This window comes from Parasteatoda tepidariorum, chromosome 6 (genome assembly GCF_982258835.1).
Source record: "Parasteatoda tepidariorum strain Cologne lab strain chromosome 6, Ptep-v5.0, whole genome shotgun sequence".
NCBI classification, from domain to species: Eukaryota; Metazoa; Arthropoda; class Arachnida; order Araneae; family Theridiidae; genus Parasteatoda; species Parasteatoda tepidariorum.
Genome location: NC_141760.1, coordinates 51,642,419 through 51,661,898, shown reverse-complemented (window position 1 = coordinate 51,661,898; position 19,480 = coordinate 51,642,419). Strand labels below are relative to the sequence as shown.

Below are 19,480 nucleotides of genomic sequence, written 5' to 3'. Positions count from 1 at the left end.
TATTTAAATGTAGTATTCCACCTACCTACTAGAAATCTTATTGTGCTTTTACAATAATTTAAAAACTAAGTCACTTTAAAAGTAACATTTATAAATGAGGAAGACATTCATATAAATAGCTAAAACAATATAGATAGGGAACTAAAATTTACCATCTCATATAGTGATATGCTGATTCAAATTTATTTGCATAAAGAGAACCTAATTGATTATGAGGAGTTCCATTAAGACTGTTCAAACAAAAAGCTTGTTGATAATAGCGTTCTGCAATATGTTGACACTCAATTTCATCTAGTTCAGCAAGATAACGAGCTAAAAAAAATTTACATTTGAAAATTTACAAATTTCATCAAAGGAAGGAAACACATAATTAACAGTACATAACAAATATGAAATTTAATTCATTATTCAGAGCATATTTTATTAAAAAGAACAAAAACTTTGTGAATGATAACAAGGACAAAAACCAACAAAACACAAATACATTAAAATAGCAGATAAGTTTAGTTGTTATACTTTAGCATCCCCTTTACACTGAACAATATATTCAAAGACATCTACTCCATTTCTCTATAATATAGAGAATAATATAATTGTATCCATTTGTTTGTATTATTCTCTATATTATAAAGGATCGGTGACGAAAAAAACTATTGCAAATAAACACAATTAAATAACAAATATACATTACTAATTAAATAATTACTTATAGGAAGAAGAAAAAAAACAGGAATAGATAAATTTCAGGCTGGAAATACAACATACTTAAATCTCCAAGATAAATTAATATGCGATGACTTGCTTGATCAGCCCACTTCTGAACATTGACATCACTAGCTGCAGATTGCTGATACTTTTTCCAGCGCTCTGTTAAAAAATAAAAGCATACTGTATATAGAAAGTTTAGTATTATGTAAAACAATATAAACCTTAAAAATTATTTGAAAATTTATTGAAGTATGCTTTCTAATTTATTCATGACAAGTAATGTCGTCAATTCTGATCTCAAGAATGAACATGCTTAGGCAGTAAAACACACAGTAACAGAAATTGATTCACAGAACAAGTTGTGTGACTTAATTAACTTATATTTAAAACTTAATTTAAAAAAATGGAGTTAATTTAATAAAAAAATATATCGAATAATTTAAGGAAACTACAAAGTTTTTTTTAACTTGTGTTAAACAAAGTTTACATTTAATTATTTAATGGTGCAAATATTTCCTTTTATCAATCAACGACAAAAATAAGCAACTTGAAACACAAAAACAATAATAAATACTGAATAATGTAAATATATATTTTTTTAAAGCTTAAAATTTCTGTTTAAGAAAACAGGTGATACTATTTTTAAAAAAAAAATCTTGAAGACAAAGAAATCCAGTTCTTTTAATGTCATAAAGGATTTATATATTATACATATTTATATCTGTTATACATATTATCATTTATAAAATTAGTATATTTATCAAAAATTGTTAAATTATGATTATTCTTTTCAGATTCCACTTTGCTTTTTAAGTAGTTTAATTTTGGAAGAAAATATTTAAATCATACAGAGAAATATTAGGACTTTTTTTCTTTCTCACTAAAAAAATAATGTATTTTGTCTCCAGTGGAGAAAGGCAGAATAAACAACCTATATATTTCTAGTTCTATACACATGTTTTATATTAAATCTAGTATAGAGCAATACTAGCTCACTCTGTAGAAGACTGAACGCATTTTGAATGTTTTTTTTTTTTTTAATTTGCTAGAGGGAAAAAATTGTGTTCATAAGTTTCCAATGCAAATCCTATTTTCGCCTGCTGGAAAAAAAGGCATGGATTTTTCAACTGTGGTAAAACCTTTCCAAACCTTTTTTTGTGGTAAAACTTTTCCTGCTCTTTGGGCAAAAAGGCAAAACTGTGCTCACAATTTCAGATATAATAAAACTTACCTTATTCTAGCTAGTGATACACAACTATGTACCATGATTAATAATTTCTTAAAACACTGTAATACAAACACACCTTTCCTCTTTTTTTTCAGAAACTATCAATTTAATCTTTTGGTGCCATTTTGTGTTCCAGGAAAATGCCCTGGAAACTCTAATGGTCAAAAACATTAAGCTTAGGATTCAAGCAAACATCATCTTCCTTCCCAATTCCAACTTAACTTTAAAAAATTAAAGGTACCTTTATTTAAGATCTAAATGTAAATTTTAAAATTATGTATCTCTTATAAAAGGCATTATATAATATAGTGGGTCTTAACTCTCTCATACAAATATTCCATGAAAAACTTTTTTATAATTATTTTTCCGTATACATACATCAATCAGTATTTTAGTTGTAGTGATATCAAAGCAAAATAGACATTTTATAGCAATTATATAAATAAATAAACCCACCCTTCTTTACACCTTTCATATGCCAGAGTAGAGGAACATCTACTTTTCCCTCAAGATTTATGTGAAACTCAGTTTGTATTCTCAATAGTAAGTGATGATAAAACCCAATGCCTGCCAATAACTGGTTTATAAGAGCACGTCTGTCATTGTTAGACTCTAACAAAATCTAGAAAGAAAGAAAAAATAGAAAGATCTAAATCAAATATAATAGCAATTATAACTAGATATGAAAAAATACATAAATAATATAGCCAATTTAGTAAATAAAGGATACCAAACCTTATACCCGACAACCAACAGTTTTTAAAATAGATTATCTTGATTCTAATTGGAATTTAAATGATATCAAAGCATATGGTATGGCAAATATGGTTTTTATTTTAAAAAGAAGTATAGTACAAGATCAAGAGAAAATAATATTTTATGTGAATAGACAGTATCTTTTAATTAAAAAAAAATTACTACCAAAAGAATCATTAATTATCATTCGTTAAATACACTTACACTATTCAGGAGCTTTTTAACTATACATGATAAACTGTTAAATCATTGATCATTGAATTGCTAATCTAAAAGTTATTTGGAACATCTGCAAAATATTTTTTGAATATATTTAAGTATTATGGAAGCAAAAGGTATTTCAAAATCTAAAGAAAAGTCAAGCTTTTTCTGCAACAACTTTTGGTGAGCTAGAGGATCACAGAGGCTAAGCTCCACAATTTCATGACCAAATGCTTGATTGTGACAATGTGGTTTGCACTACACACAAGTGGTGTTAACTATCCAGGGAACCAAGGATCCTTAATATAAATATACATGGTGCATAATTGTTATTTTTCTTTTTGACAAAAATAGAAATATGAAATAGGACAAAAAAAGATTGATAAATGTTACCCTCCTACGCTTAAGTTAAATTACATTTACAATTTAAAAAAGAAAAAAAAAACCTATACAACAATTTTGCATAGAATGTAATAAATATGTTGCTATGTATTAATTAAATGTGGGAGGAGTTGGTTCATTTCATTTGTAATCTAAATAAGCAGACATTCATAGAATTTTTTTTTTATATGTATTTTACGTACCTGACTAATAATTGTAAATTTGACATTTAATAAAATGATCCTTCACATTCGTATAAAAACAAAAATTATAAACTGAAGTCAATTTAACATGAATGCACAAAAATATTGTATTCACTTATAGTTAAAAAAAATGCTTAACTCATTTTAAAAATGCACTGCTTTTATTTAAGATTAAAAAACGAACACAGCACTTGAAAATAACTCAACTAGTGTCAGTTGTATTTGATAAATGACTTTTGAAAAATAATATAACTTTTGAAAAAGATAAACCTGATTAAATATGAATTAATATTAGTTCATGAGGAATATGAACTATTGTTAACATATCAATTTATAAGTCAATTATAAAAATATAATTGAAAAAAATAAAATTATAACTATAAACTTAAAGAAACTTTAACACCACATTAAAAAAAAATTACAAATAAATAAAGTAATGAGTAATTTTTCATTCATAACTATGAAATATTAGATAAGTTAAGACTGAAGAAATTTAAAACTATTTACTTTTTTGTTTTGCTTGCATCTGTAAAAGAAATCATAAAAGACTTTTCGCCACAATAAATCCTCCGCTTTTTTCCCATATTCTACAGGATCAGTAAAAATTAGCCGCTCACAAAATTCTTTTAACCTACAAAAATAAGTGAAGAAAAAGCTATAAAGATAATGTACAAATGTATAGATTTAAAAATGAGCAAAATAGTCTTAAAATTAATTTTAATAAGGGACTATAAAGAAATTTATTTTATATAATCAATTATTGCCAGAAAACAAAAAAGAAAACATACCGCATCCTAAGATCAGTCGTTTCAGATGAGAAAAGAACACTAAGACTATTAACTAAATTCAAATGTTGTTCCAACTTTCTAGCAGCATCTGCAGCACCCCTATTTAAATTAATGAAAGTAACAATTATGATTAATAATAAAATATATTTATAAACAGTTTCATTATACAGTTAGAAATGTGATAAACACACTTTCTTGTTGTAAGGCCTCTGAAAATTATGCATTTCAAAGTTTTGATAGTTATGTTTTTTTTTTTTTTTTTTTTCTAATTTGTTTGAATACAACAGGCTGGTTCTTTCAATATTGGAATCAGTTAAATAAATATATAGGAGGGGTCTCTTTAGAAGAAATAACAGACCCTTCACAAAATATCTTTTAATAAAAATGGATCCTTCATAAAATATTTTCACTTAAAAACGGACCCTTTACAAAATAATTAATCTTTTAATCGGACCCTTCACAAATTTGTTTATCTTCATTATTGTTTTGTTAATCGAATAAACCCTTCCCAGAGAGAGGGGAGAGAAAGACAGATAGATGTAAATGAACTAAGTTTTGTCTTCGGCAGACACTTCTTCCTTTATTCGACCGAAATGAATATTCTGGGTTCAGCAGTATAGGCTAAATACCAAATATTTGTATGTTGCATCTCTAATTTAGTAGCAGCAATTTATGTTTATCTTTTAAAATTTTACTTTTTTTATTATAATTTTACAATGTGGAGCATAATCTTGTATCTCTTTACAATTTAAAAACTCCTTGAAAAAGTTTTTTTTGCAATAACAGGATCCTATTTGCACAAATTTACAAAAGCAGGACACTGGTTGAAAGAATGTGACTTAACGTTTATATTATGCTCACAAATTACGAGTAATTTTTTTTACAAAAATAGACCTTTCACAAAATGTCTGGACAGACCCCTGTACGGACTTCTTTTAATAACAGAAAATTGAATTAAATACTTTCCTCAAAGAAATTTAAAATCAATATTTTCATTTCGATTTTACACAGCATAAAATCGTGTTAGGAACAATAAAAAATAAAGTATCATGTTTTCAGAGTTGTCAAAAAATCAGTTTCCATATCCATAGAGTGATAGTCAAAAAAAAAAAAAAAATCACTATTAAAAAAAATTACCTAAAAAAAAATTCAAAATTTTTTATTTTAACCAATAGGTAAATTGAAAGGGAAGCAGTTGTCTCCTTATTTTTTTAGAGCCCTGCACAGAAAAAAAATCTTTATATAATTCATAATTAAAAAATTAGAGAAATAAGATTTAATTAAATGCTTATTTCAGAAAGGTGGTAATTTTAACTGGTCAAAACTGATTTTTACCAAGATATTACATAAAAATGGTTCGAAAATGTCATAATTGGCCTTATTTAGTAATTATTTTTTTTTAACTATTAAAATTTAATAAAAAAGTAAATTAATACATTGACAAATGTAGAAAGCTTATTAATGAAATAAGCTTAAGCAATAAAAGTGGTTCAAAAAATGGACCATGCAATTATAAAAAAAGCCAAATGCAATTAAAAACTTAAAGCACAAGTTTATTACGTATATGAATTCATATGAACTGTTGTGACTGTTTTTCATTAACAAGAGAATTAATTCCTAAATTAAAAATAATATATTACGAAACAACGAAACTATTTGGAAATTTTATAAAAATAACAGCAACACTTGTTGCTTGTAATCAAAATCATCATTAAAATTCAACACAAACCATATAAAAGAGCTTACAAAAAATAAATAAATAAAATAATAATAATAAATAAATAATAAAAAAATTATAACTCTTTGTGTTACAAATTGATGCTGTGTTTATTTATGTTATGAAATTTTCAACTAATGTTAATTGAGTTTCATCTTATGCTAGTAAAATCTGCTGTATTAAATAAATTAAACAGCTGTTTTCAAGAAAAGATGGCAACATAATTAAATTATTTTTTCTGTTAAAAGCAAGCTTCTAAGTCTCATTTGTATGGTCTATTTTGATTTTAAAAATAATAAATATTTTTATTGTAATGTAAATTAATAATTATTTTTTTTATCTCCGACACCATTGCTTTTCTTGTATTATATTTGTTTTCACCTATTTCAATCTATTATTTCACTTTTTCTTAGTAAAATGAAGTAAATTATGAATAGAAACTGTCTAAATATTCTTTTAGTATAATTTAGAACAATGTATTTTACCTCAATTATCTAATAAAATTTGCTTAACTAAGCTGTAGCTAAAAGTATTTATATTAGAACTTAAAATTGATCAATAAAGTTGTTTATATATCTTTTATTTTACTTCTTTATCTTTTTTTTTTTTTTGAGATGAATAAATTAGTTTGAATTTTTCAAAAAACAATTTAACTTCATTTAGAACATTTTGCACTTATCTATTTTTTGTATTTTGTACTTTTCTCTTGAGAAAAGCGATTCAAACACATTCAGAAAACCATTTTTGAGTTTTAGCACTTGCTTATACTTAATTTACCACAAATGCTTGTTAATTGGTTGCCAAATGCATTCAGATGTAAAGTACCAAACTTTGCAAATACAAACAAAGGCACAGTTATGGCTTACAGGGACTAACTCAGTTTTTGCACCCTCTATATATGATATGTCAGACTTAAGGGAATTATTTGGGACTGTTATAAGTTTAGATTCTACAAACTGAATTCATTAATTAAATTATATATCGAATAAGATTTTACAACTATAAATCAGCGTAGCTTTTAGTCAACATAAAAACATTCATTGGTTTAAAATTGAACAGTACATGTTACTAATGTATGTAGTTTCTATTACATTTAGATTTTTATTGAAGGATAAGTGTTAATTTTTTCTCATTATCTCACCAATTTGCAAATAATTTGCATAGCAAACTACAATAATAATACACTTACTATTTAAATGTTAGGTAAATGGGATAAAAGTTGTTATTGGACTAGTAGTTATTGGGCCAGTATTTGAAGAATGACACAGGTGGTCAGTATTTGAAAAGATTTACGTCTGACACGAACAATTTAATTTGAACTTATTATAATCAGTTTTTCTAATAGTACAAATTATCTATTGATTGGTTATAAAGTACTACATATTAAATATAAAAACTTTATGATTATAAACTTGTATTATTTTCTGAGAGTTTTTTCTAAGAAATTTATGTTCATTTTTTACATTTGATACCATGGAATTGCCCAATAAATATTGATAATGAAGTAAGCAGCAATAAATATTGGTAATGATATTTTATACAGTTATACCTCGTTTATATGAACAAGCACAACGTGAACTTATTATCGATTCCCCGTCAAATTGTATTTGGAAATACAATTATAATTTAAAGTACTTTTAACCTGAAATATCTTTTAAGGTGAACACAAATTTTATTACCCTTGAAAAAATTTTACTACTAATGTGAACAGAAAATTTATTTCCTCTGATTAACTAGAAAACTGATCATTCACCTTTCTTAATCTATAAGACGGGGTTTTTTTAACGCTTTGTTTTAATACTGATAATTGCAACATTACAACAGTCAAATGAAAGAGTTGAACAAATTTAATCTGTTGAGGAGGAGAGGGCATTATAAGAGACCATAAGAGCCCTTTAGTTGAAGTATAAATTAAAAAGAAAAATTCAAAGCAAAAAAAAAATTATATCTTAAGTTTTTTGTTTTAAGGGATAAAATTATAAAAAAGAAGAAAATCTTAATTTCAATCTGAGGTCTGACGTGAATCATTTTTTTAACGGACATCAATAAAGAATATTTTAAGGAAATATTTTCATATTCGTACATGTCTTCCAGGTGCTAATGAATTTTTTATTAGAAAATGTTGTATATTACCCAGGAGTGGTTACAAGTTATTTTTTTCATGTTGGCCTTTTCTGCTTCCCCCCCCCCCTATTTTTTTGCTTTTCCTGTGAGACACTGCCAGATTCTTCTAAGAATTTGGCGATTTTTTTTTGGAGTAGATACTGATACGGAAAACGTCCTTATTCAAAGGGCCATGCAAAATTATTTACTTAAGCACTCTATAGTCAAGCAATAATTTTGTACATTTTTCTTGTTTGCCTAGCATTATTTTAAAAAATCTATCTCTCAATAAATAATCACATAATTATATAAAATAAGATATTTGAAAATGGTATGTTTTTTAAATGAATATTATTTTTAAATAATCTCAGATTTCATTAAAGGAAAAAATTCCTTATGGTATGAGAAAAAAATTATATTAGGTGTAACTGTGATTTGTGATTATACAATTTATTTAAGGAGTATTTAAGGACATAATGACCGATCTTAAACAGAAACAAATCAACAGCAAAAGAAAAGTTTTTGTTCTGAGTCATAACTATTTACAGGTAAAAGTGCAACGTTTAATAAAATTAGGTAAACATGTTACGCAATACCTCAGTGAATCTATAGGACGAAGGTTATCAAAAAAATTGCTAAAACTCTCAAAAGGTTAAATTAATTCAAAACAGATGACAAAAACAAATTAAACAAGAAATATTAAAAGACTATCAGAGGTTAAAAATTAAGCATATTATGAATAAAATTTACCTATAAAGTCTTCGGGAAGCTTCGTTCCCGAACTTAATACTGTGTTTAGAAACTGTGCTCTTCATACCTCACAGAATCCTAAATCATTTTAAGATGGAATAATATAATTAACAACTGAAAACTTCTTGATGTTTTTTACATAAGTACCATAATTATTTTATAGGAAGCGATCCAGAAAATTTATTAAAATAAGAAAACAAACTTTTAGTAAACATTTTCCAATTTAATACGCAGTTAAAGTTATGAGCAATAGATACCACATGTTCAAACAGTCATTGGTGGATTTGTCCGGATTGAACTAACGTTAAAGTCGCTTAAAACTGAAACGAACTTTTTATCCGATTAAAACTATGCAATTTTACACTTTAAAGAACATAAACTGACGCAAGCAGTACAGCTCTTCCTCTTTAACGAATCAAATTTCGAACGATGAAGTAGTACTATCGATAAAGTTGTATGTTCTCCTTTAAAAATTTATATATTCAGTATAAATGTCAGAAATAAACAAGAATACTTTTCTGTTTACTATAATTGTGCCTCCAAAATCTTCAAAAGAAAGTCATCCGGATAAATCGAGTCAACTTTTCATGTACTTCTACTTTAATGCATTCCCAATTATAAAGACCCAATACAAACAAAAAAGTGCATCATCAGTGTTTATAAATTATTACGTATTGATATTATTTATTTGAGAAGAATACCATGGATTCGAGTGAAATTTTTGAGTTAGAGCCTTCTCTTCAAAATATATTAGATCAAAAAACCCTCAAATGGGTTTTTGTGGGTGGTAAAGGAGGAGTAGGCAAAACAACATGTAGCTCATGTTTAGCAGTACAATTAGCAAAAGTTCGAGAAACTGTGTTAATTATATCCACTGATCCTGCTCATAACATATCTGACGCATTTGATCAAAAATTTTCCAAAGTTCCTACTTTGGTGAAAGGGTTCAACAATTTGTATGCTATGGAAGTTGACCCTAATCTGGGAGCTACTCAGCTACCTGAAGATTACTTTGCGGACGATGATCCAATGAGGTTAGGAAAGAATATTCAAGAATTGTTAGGAGCTTTTCCGGGTGTTGATGAAGCTGTTAGCTATGCTGAAGTCATGAAACTTGTTAAAAGTTGGAATTTTTCTGTGGTGGTTTTTGACACCGCTCCTACTGGTCATACCTTGAGATTATTGTCCTTTCCAAAGCTGGTTGAAAATGGCCTGGGGAAACTCCTGAAGATAAAATCTCAGTTAAGCCCTTTTGTGTCTCAAATTTCTAACCTTCTTGGAATCCAGGACTTGTCTGCTGATGTGATGTCATCAAAAATTGAAGAGATCCTACCAATCATTCGCCAAGTAAATGAACAATTTCGTGATCCTGATCAAACCACATTCGTGTGTGTTTGCATTGCTGAATTTCTCTCATTGTACGAAACTGAAAGACTGGTACAAGAACTTACTAAATGTGGTATTGACACGCATAATATTATTGTAAACCAACTATTGTTCCCTAATACAGTTGGAAAATCATGTAGTATGTGTTGTGCTAGGTTTAAACTGCAAGAAAAGTATTTAGATCAAATCTCAGATCTGTATGAAGATTTTCATGTTACCAAACTTCCACTTCTTGAACATGAAGTTAGAGGTACAAGCAAAATAGTTGCATTTTCTGATAATCTTGTGAAACCTTATAAATCTGCATAGTTTTATAATATGAAATAAAGTGTATTATAAATACTTTCTACAAAGTGTTTAGATTATTTTTTATAGAATATGAATCGGCATGAGGCAGTGTAGTAAAAACTAAAACGTTTTCATTCAATTACTATTATATCTAAAAGGTCTTATTTAATTATTTGGTAGAAATATATATTTACAGTTTGTTTAAAAAAAAGAATCTATATTCAGAATTATTTTGTTTTCATATGTTTTATATCTTTGTTTCTTAATAAATGCATGTTTCACTTGGTAATGTTTTTGTTTTTCTCTATTTAATAGTAAAACAGGGAATACGATCTTCAAGTTTTGGGGTAGATGCATTCTAATTCATTGTTGAGTTGGTATAATAACTTTTTGTTTAGAGTTTTAAATAACTTATCCAGAGTTTATTCTAGGCAGGTTAAGCAGGGCGCAGCATCCTGCTGCCCTTTTAGTCAAAATAATCCACCCTGTTGCTCCTGAAGTAAATAAGTGCCCTGATGTAATAGACTTCATACCCTTTTTGCCCTTTCTTTCTTCAACCCTTTTTACTTTTTCGCCAAACTCTACAATGGATTTCTTAAACTTTTGTTATTTTCAACTCTTTTTATTTAGTTTGTTGTTGCTGTCAATACATAGATTTATATGGGAAAGGAAAAATAGCCACAACACCCCCTTGTTGCACTTGTCTTTGAAAGTTTGCAGTTACTTCCACTATCATTAAATCATAACTACAGACACTTAAAAACATACATTTATTATTTTATTAATATATACATGCATTTTAAATAAATTACTAAGCTAGTTAGCTCATTAACTCGATATATATGTTAATTTATTATTTATTATTATGTTTTTTAATAGAACGTGTAAAGCCCATAGAAAGAAATTATTACCTTTTTTGAATAATAATGCCCTTTTTTTAAACTTTTGCACCCTGCTCTTTACTCTGCCTAGAATGAGCTCTGACTTATCCACACTTTTAAAATCTTATTTTGATTATAATAGAAATAATATTAAATTTAATGAATTTTAAATTATTTATCAAGACTAAGTAATCTTTAATTAAATTTATTAAAACAGAAATTATGAATTAAAGCAAAAGTTTTATCAGCTCTAGAAAAATATTACCTTGGAACGAAGCAAGGTGGCATGTCTGGAAATTACGCCATGACATGAAATTTTATTCTTTGAAAAAGCCGTTTTTTGACGTATATTTTTGAATTATAATAATTTTTTAAGTAAAGTTTGGTCTATGAGCAAAACTAAAAAATAAATATATTGTGAATTATCATTTAATGTGTTAAATGGAGAAAGCAAGGTGGCATGTCTGGAAATTTTGCCATGAAATTAAATTTTATTCTTTGAAAAAGCCGTTTTTTGACGTATATTTTTGAATTATAATAATTTTTTAAGTAAAGTTTGGTCTATGAGCAAAACAAAAAAATATATATATTGTGAATTATCATTTAATGTGTTAAATGGAGAAAGCAAGGTGGCATGTCTGGAAATTTTGCCATGAAATTAAATTTTATTCTTTGAAAAAGCCGTTTATTTTACTTATATTTTTGAATTATAATGATTTTTTAAGTAAAGTTTGGTCTATGAGCAAAACAAAAAAATATACATATATATTGTGAATTATCATTTAATGTGTTAAATGGAGGAATGTAACTTCAAATATTAAATCTTACAATTTAAAATTTTGTACCACTTGGAATATACAGTGAATTCGCGATAACTCGAATCTGATAGGACTGACGAAAAACTTCGACATATCGGAAGTTCGACTTACCGTTAGTTTCGGTTTTGGTCAAAATATTGTCGGATTATTTAATTAATGCTTATTAATCACAAATCTTCTAAATGCTTAAAATATTTAAGATCATTTTTCTGGCAAGCCATTTACGATAAGACTGTTTGAAGCACTTTGTGATACCCTGGTCCATCGGCTGCAACTTTGCTGTTGTGTTTGGCGGTAGCTTGCAAGTTTACTGCTTTCAAATTAGGTAGATCACTATGCGCTGTGCATTTATACATAAAGAGTATCACTTTTCTTTTTTAGCGAAGAATTTTCGATCCAATTTTCTTACATAGTCTTCAAATAAAACTGATTTCATCCAAAACTTTTTGTTAGACTTGTAATCCAAAGTACACATTTTTACATTCTTGAAACATCGGGAATTTCGGTATTTTCCGATAACAAGTAAGGGCAATTTCTCTGTCCCAGACGCATTTCCTCCAACTAGGACAGACTAACGTTCCTAGCTCATTTTACCCTCTGAGCAGTTTTCATCCTTATAAACATCATAGTCTTATTTGGAAGACATTTAAAAAATAAACCCATTTCATCAATATTGAAAACATCATTTTAACTGTATCCTTGAAGTAAATTTGGTAACGTTTCATTTAACCACTGTTCACATACTTCAAGAGGGGCAGCTTTAGCTTCTCCATGAAGAGTGCGAAAGACATTGTGTGTGTGTTGCAAAAGAAGGGGCAAGATATCAACTCCTAGGTTTTTTTTTCTTGCTTTAAAAGATCCAAAAAAATCGAGTTAAAGGGAGTAAAATTCGAGTAATCGAGAATAATTAACATGAAATTAAAGATGAAAGGGTCGGGACCTCACAAAAAAATCGAGTTATAGTAATATTCGAGTTATCGTACTTCGAGTTATAGCAAATTGACTGTATATATATATTAGGTCATAGTCAAGTTATTATCCATTAATCCAAATGATTTATGTTTCAGAAATACTTAAGTGTCAAACATTCTACAACAGGGGTTTCCAACCTACATGAGGCCAGGGGCCACAATTAAAAACACAAATCAAATGGCGGGCCGCAACTTTATCAAAATTTTATGTAGGACTCTTTTATGTTTGAAGGAACATTAAATATTACTGTCAGATTTTTACCAAGTTGTACAAAACAAAAGTATTGAATTACAAATTAAAATAAGAAGTAGATTTTTAAAAATATTTGATTGCATATTAAAAAATTCAGGCTACAATAACTTTAATGTGCACCTATGTATTAAACAATTAGTGTGCAACACATATCTATTTATTAAGATATAAAACTTTAAAAAGGTTGGTATTAAAACTTACATAGTAGTACACAAAATGTTCAATGAGAAAATTGAGGTTTGTCTGCTGCCACCATCAGAGAATAGATATTTACATTTAAAATTTACAAGTGTGTGTGTAAATATTTCCGTCCAAAATGAGTGGTTTCGAAATGTTAAATTGGAGAATTTCTTGAAGAAAATTTCTGATACACACATGCTAAATTATATTCACAAAATACAAAGAAATGAAATAAAAAAGAGCAACATGCACGATTATTTTTGTATTTGAATAAATATTTTCCTGGATGCAAAACCTGAGAAATTAATTTTTTTGCACCGTTTGTATGTTAAATTTCACAGAAATGAAGAAATTAGGTTTCTATTAGCGAGAAAAGTATTTTAAACCCATACTGATTTTTTACAAAAAATTTTCGCAAAAAAATAACAACTAATATATTTTAGTTCGTGGGCCAGTTGGAAACCACTGTTCTACAAGGTTCCTTAAAAACTGCTTAATTTTTATTTTGGAAAATAAGGGCCTTTAAGAGTACTTAATTTTGGTTCAAAGTTTTCATAAAAGTCTTTAATTTTCAGTATCACTATAGTTGATTGAAACAATGTTTCAGTCTTATAAAAACATTTAAAATAAAAAGTCATTCTTTTATTGCCTAGAATGGGACTGTGCATCAAGGTTAGAGAGACAAGAAGGGATGTGTGCGAGGATGCTACAATCAAGGGAAAGAAATCATGTCCTTCATTCATTAATATTTTGGTTCTTTCATTAATATTTTTTTTCATTAATATATTCTTCTTTTTGCTCAGAATGGTTCCCCATTAGGAGAATGAAGTATTCTAAAAGAAAAGAATTGTATTGGACAAGGAATCACAAATGGAAGAGATCCTGCTTTTTTTTGGGGGGGGGGACTGTTTTAAGGTAGAAGCACTTACCTTTGAAATTGACAGAGTTCAAGAAATTCAGTTCTACTGCTAGCATATGTACTTATAAAAAAGAAGTAAAAAAATTTTTAACTCTAATCCATAAAAGAAACTATTTCTAAAAAACATGAAGAATTAAATGTGTTCAATATTTCAATGTGTAATGAGTAACTCTAAATTTATAAAAAGGAGTATCATCTTTAAAATTCCTAATTGTGCTAAAAAAGTAAGAAGTTCTGTAATAAACAAGGTTTGAAAAAGGGGATTTTTGTGAAAAAATCCTAGCCTATCTAGATTTTTTTATCAAAAACCTGGGGTTTATCGGATTTTTGATGTAAACCTCTGGTTTTTTCAGAAATACTTAGCATTTTTATTTCTAAGTATCTAATAGAAATACATAATTTGCTTCTAACAAGAAAGTTAAATATTTGGTAACTATTTATAACTTGTTTTATTGGTATATTACCATTTTTTGGAGATTTCAGATTGTTGCACTATTATTTTTATTTCTGAAGGACCGATTGTTACATAAAAAATTAAATCTACTCAATTAAAAAGTAACAAATTTTTTAAATTGGATTTGCAGAGGAATCGAAGCAAATAGGCGCATAAAGTAATGATAGCTCAAATGAAAATCTTGATCTTAAAGTTATCAAAATTATCAGTTCATTCTTAATCATCAAAAGTTATCAAATTATTTAATGCAGCCTCTAATATTTTTTTCCTTATTTACTTGAAAATTATTCTAAATATATTTATTTTTACTTTTCCTTTAATAAAATTTCGATGACAGATAGAAACTTACAGATGAACTAAATGTTTGTTAATGAAATTTAAACATCACACTACTTAAACAATTTAAAAATTTTAAGTTATTGTTTTCCATTTTCTCTTATCCCATTCCTAGAAACAGCTATAAGGAAACAAAATTTTATAATCACTGCTTAAAAATATAAATGTAGGATTACATAGTTGACTAATCTTGCAAGTGACAGTAATAAAGTAAAGCTGCTATTTGTTAATATTACGAGCGGATTATACCAAAATTTCTTTTAATAAAAAAAGTGAAAGTTTGATGTGAGGAAATGTGTTCATTAAAGTTTCAAAACCATGTTCTGCCTCACTAGGAAAAAATCGCTGCTCGAAAAGAAGTGCTTTCTAATATTGTATCAATAAAACCAAAGCAAAATATATGTATTGATAAGAGCACAATATATGCATCGATATATTTTGCTTTGGCTATATTGATGCAATATTAGAAAGCACTCCTTTTTGCAGATATAATCGTGTAAGCTGATGAAGAGATTATATAAATTCATTATTTTGTTTTTCGGCTTTTTAATATGTAATACTTAATTTTTAAAAATATTTTATTTTAATAATTTGTCTTCTTATGTTTTAATTAATCTTTATTATTTTCCATGTTTTTAACATCTTAATTTGAGTTCTATATACTTACAGCTTATGCGCAGTATATGTATATTAACGCACACGCCAATTATCTGAACCTCACAAAATGGCAATCAAGAATTTAAACTTTATATGTTTAACTTCATGCTTCGAATTGTTTTAAAATAAAAATAAATGTAGAAAAGAAAATTTTGCCTGTAAATTATTTATCTCTCATTTAAAAGTATATTATTTTGTTTAACTTTTTTTTTTTTTTTTTAGTTCACTGTGACCTTTGAAACAAAGAATTTTTTGTTCAAGCATCAGTCAGCAATAGAAGCATTTATTTCCTCTGCGGAGGGATGTGTAAAGGATGATTCGATTGTAGTTTTCGCCAAGAAAATGTTAAAGCTCGCTTGAAATAGAGACATTTTTTTTACAACTCAGACACAAAAAAATATCTTTTTTTTTTTTAATTGTAAATTTAATGACACTAATATTGAGTGAAAAATTGTGCTCTTAGAAGGGACTGTGTCCCTTCATTTATAAAATGTGAGTGGGTCTAAAGCCCGGCCCCACCTGAGCTTTTAAGCCCATTTGAGAGAGATTCATCATTATTAAAGATTTAACGCAGAATAATGTTTAGAAAAGTTATTTTTCATATGTAGAAAGTATGCTAAAAGTTTTTGTGTATTCCTCGCAGTACAGGAATTATAATTTTAAAACTTACTTAAATAAGGTTATACAATTTCGAGAAATGTAATCAGTATTGCTCACAGATCATCTTTAGTTCCTAGTTAAGCTGGTACTGTACTCATTGATCTGAAGTTGTGTGGTCTTCAAGCCACCTTTGGGTTAGATCAGTATCCAACAGGGAATTAAGATTTCTCAATCATACGTAAGTTTAGAAGCGTCTCAATCATTATCCTTTTATTAAAAATTGGGAATGGAATTGACAATTAACTATTATTTTCATTTTAACATAGCCTTTACTGGAATTTGCTTTTTGTTCATTTAATTATTCAGAATCGTGTTAACGCGTTATTAGACATTTTTTAATTTTATGATGTGGTGCCATGAAGATCAAGCCTTTTCCGGTAAGAGCCATTAATTTTAAATTTATATTGTTTAAAAGTGAGAAAAGCAATATAGCATTAAAGTTTTTTACAACCATTATAATCATCACCAATTTTTTCATTATGTGATCAGTAGAAAGGAGAAGCAGCTTTATTTGAAGGAGAGTTTCAAGCAGGGCTCGAAAAAACTCAGAAATTTTACCCGTCCCCGAGGACGGTTTGTCCAACAATGTACCCATCCCCTCCTTTGAAGCTAACCCGTCGCTTCTAAATAAATAAAAATATAATTTTCTCTTATTTATTACTAACATTTATATAAATTGCACAATGAATTCGTAGTTACTAGGATTACATTATACAGTAATAAGAGAAATACTAGGTTACTAATAGTAACCTAGTATTTCTTTTATGAAATAATTTATTTCTTTTATGAAATAATTTATTTCTTTTATGAAATAATTTAAATGACAAAGGTCAATTTATCTGGAATGTCAATTTATTCGAAGGTACTGCGTTTTTAAAATGAATCGAATATGACGTTTGCCAGTTCCACAGTCAAGCCACCACAATGATTTACAGAGGTTTCTGCACAGAAATCTGAAAGAGGTTTTCCATTTAGGTAGATGTTCATAATTGCAACATTACGGGAAAATGGCCGTCCGCGCGTACGTCGGATTCGAGAAATTCGTTGTCCGCGGGGAATTTTTGACCGCCGAGGACGAGCGGTTTTTCGAGCCCTGGTTTCAAGTCTCACATCACTCTTTGCAGACGTCGCATTTTACATTTTAGTGAAAACTTGAAAAACCATTCTTCTTATTAAAAAAATTTTTCTACATAAGCTGTGTACATAGACTATTTCCAAAAGGCTGAATCGTAATGTGGGCCTCTTACCAGATAAGGACATTTAATTTTAAATACAGTCGGACCTCTATTTAACGAAGTCGCTAAATCCCGAAAAAAAATTCGTTATATGGAAAATTCGTTAAATAGAAAATCATCTTTTGAAATACTTACACAACGTAGAATAGGTTTTAAATTCATGGATACTAGAAATAATTAAAATGGCAATTGATGCACCTTTATCTTGTAATTTTTTTCTTTAATAGTCAGGCACTTTCGCTTCGACATTTTGCAGCCGTAAGGAAAGCAACAAGCAGCACTCTGATCAGCAATCTTAAAACAGGAGCTCTACCGAGTGAGCAACGAGAAAGTTGAAAGTTTTTCTAGAAAGGAAGTGAACAATGGGGGTGGAGATAATAGGACATGTCAATAAGGGACCAGGGACCACACACTTTGATGACCCATTCCTTTTATCTTCTCTGCTCATTTCCTATTCAAGGAATTTGACCCTTTCCCCCTTTTTCTAGTGGGATTGCATTTCCTGTATGAAATGCAAACAAAAAGGGAAAGGAATTTTACTGCTTTCTCTAAAAGTTAAGGGGATGCGAAAATCAGTTCAAGGTCATTTCCCCCATAAAATACGTTAACGAGTTAATAATTTTCTCAAATATTTTGGGAAATGGGGAAAGTAGATCTAAAAAAAAATTCGTTAAATAGAAAATTCACTTCGCTATTTAGAAGTTATTTAACGAAGAAATTTCCAAAATGTTCTTGGTTCCACGAAAAAATTCGCAAAATAGAGAAATTCGTAAAATGGAAGTTCGTTATATAGAAGTCCGACTGTATATTCAATAAAAGACTTAAATGCTTCTACTCTAATAAAGGTTAAAAGGGGCTGTGGTGCAGACAAATAATATATCAATATTATTTTTAATGCGAACATTTAAATGGAAAAAAAGCAATGTAAAACTTTATGAGAGAGGGATTTGCGATCAAAGAGTTCTAAAAAAATAATATTCATAAGCTAACAACACATTTCGCAAAAAAATAAAATAAAAATAATGTTGAGAACGATTATAGTTACTTCCCCTATTGGAATAAAAAATCATTACTTCAAAACAGTATTTTAGGAAGAATCTTTCTATCTAGCTTTCGTAGTCTATAAATAAAATATTTTTAGTTCATTTATTATTATTATTGTAGAGCCGCTAAATTTAACTTACAATCAACTTTTTGAGAAAACAATTCGAATTAGTTACTATTCAAAATTCAATAGCTATAATTTACTTTCAATGTCTTAGGGATTTATTTTATTTTTAATTATATTGATGCAAGAAATGTATTCCAAAATTCAGGGAGGAATTTCCTATAACTGAATTTCTCGCAAGTTGCAAACTATACGCTTTCTTTCCTTCTCAGCCTGCACCAAAAAGGGTGCATTTTGAATCATCACTACGTTTATGCTTTCAAAAATTTACGGAGTTTGTTCAAAGAAGAGAACAATTCCAAAGTTGCATTATTTTACATCGCTTTTGTCACAAAAAAATATTATAAATTTATTAAAGTATCTAGAATTTTACTTTAAAGGATCTAGATTCATTTTATCAAATTTTAATAACTAATATATTTTATATTTTGCTAGATTT

At 27.9% G+C, this 19,480-nt stretch overlaps 2 protein-coding genes across 4 annotated transcripts in view; one reads left to right on the top strand and one right to left on the bottom strand.

Annotated features, from left to right (window-relative positions):
- Positions 1–18,362, bottom strand: part of Smg5 (Smg5 nonsense mediated mRNA decay factor) — a 56,037-nt gene extending 37,675 nt beyond the window's left edge. The window contains exons 1-6 of one of the 3 annotated variants that reach the window (XM_087165844.1): positions 18,009–18,362; positions 4,266–4,364; positions 3,985–4,108; positions 2,393–2,558; positions 766–867; positions 153–312 (exon numbers count right to left, since the gene is read on the bottom strand). In XM_087165844.1, coding sequence (XP_087021970.1) covers positions 153–312; positions 766–867; positions 2,393–2,558; positions 3,985–4,108; positions 4,266–4,270 — 557 coding nt within the window. In that variant the 5' untranslated portion in view covers positions 4,271–4,364; positions 18,009–18,362. Of the gene's footprint in view, positions 1–152; positions 313–765; positions 868–2,392; positions 2,559–3,984; positions 4,109–4,265; positions 4,365–8,835; positions 9,113–18,008 lie in introns of those variants that run through there. The other 2 variants (XM_087165843.1, XM_087165845.1) reach the window with 2 other exon arrangements.
- Positions 9,128–10,798, top strand: LOC107457379 (ATPase ASNA1 homolog). The gene has a single exon (XM_016075533.4). It carries the CDS (start codon positions 9,538–9,540, stop codon positions 10,528–10,530), a length of 993 nt encoding a protein of 330 aa, XP_015931019.1. The 5' UTR covers positions 9,128–9,537; the 3' UTR covers positions 10,531–10,798.
- Positions 18,363–19,480: the final 1,118 nt, after the last annotated feature.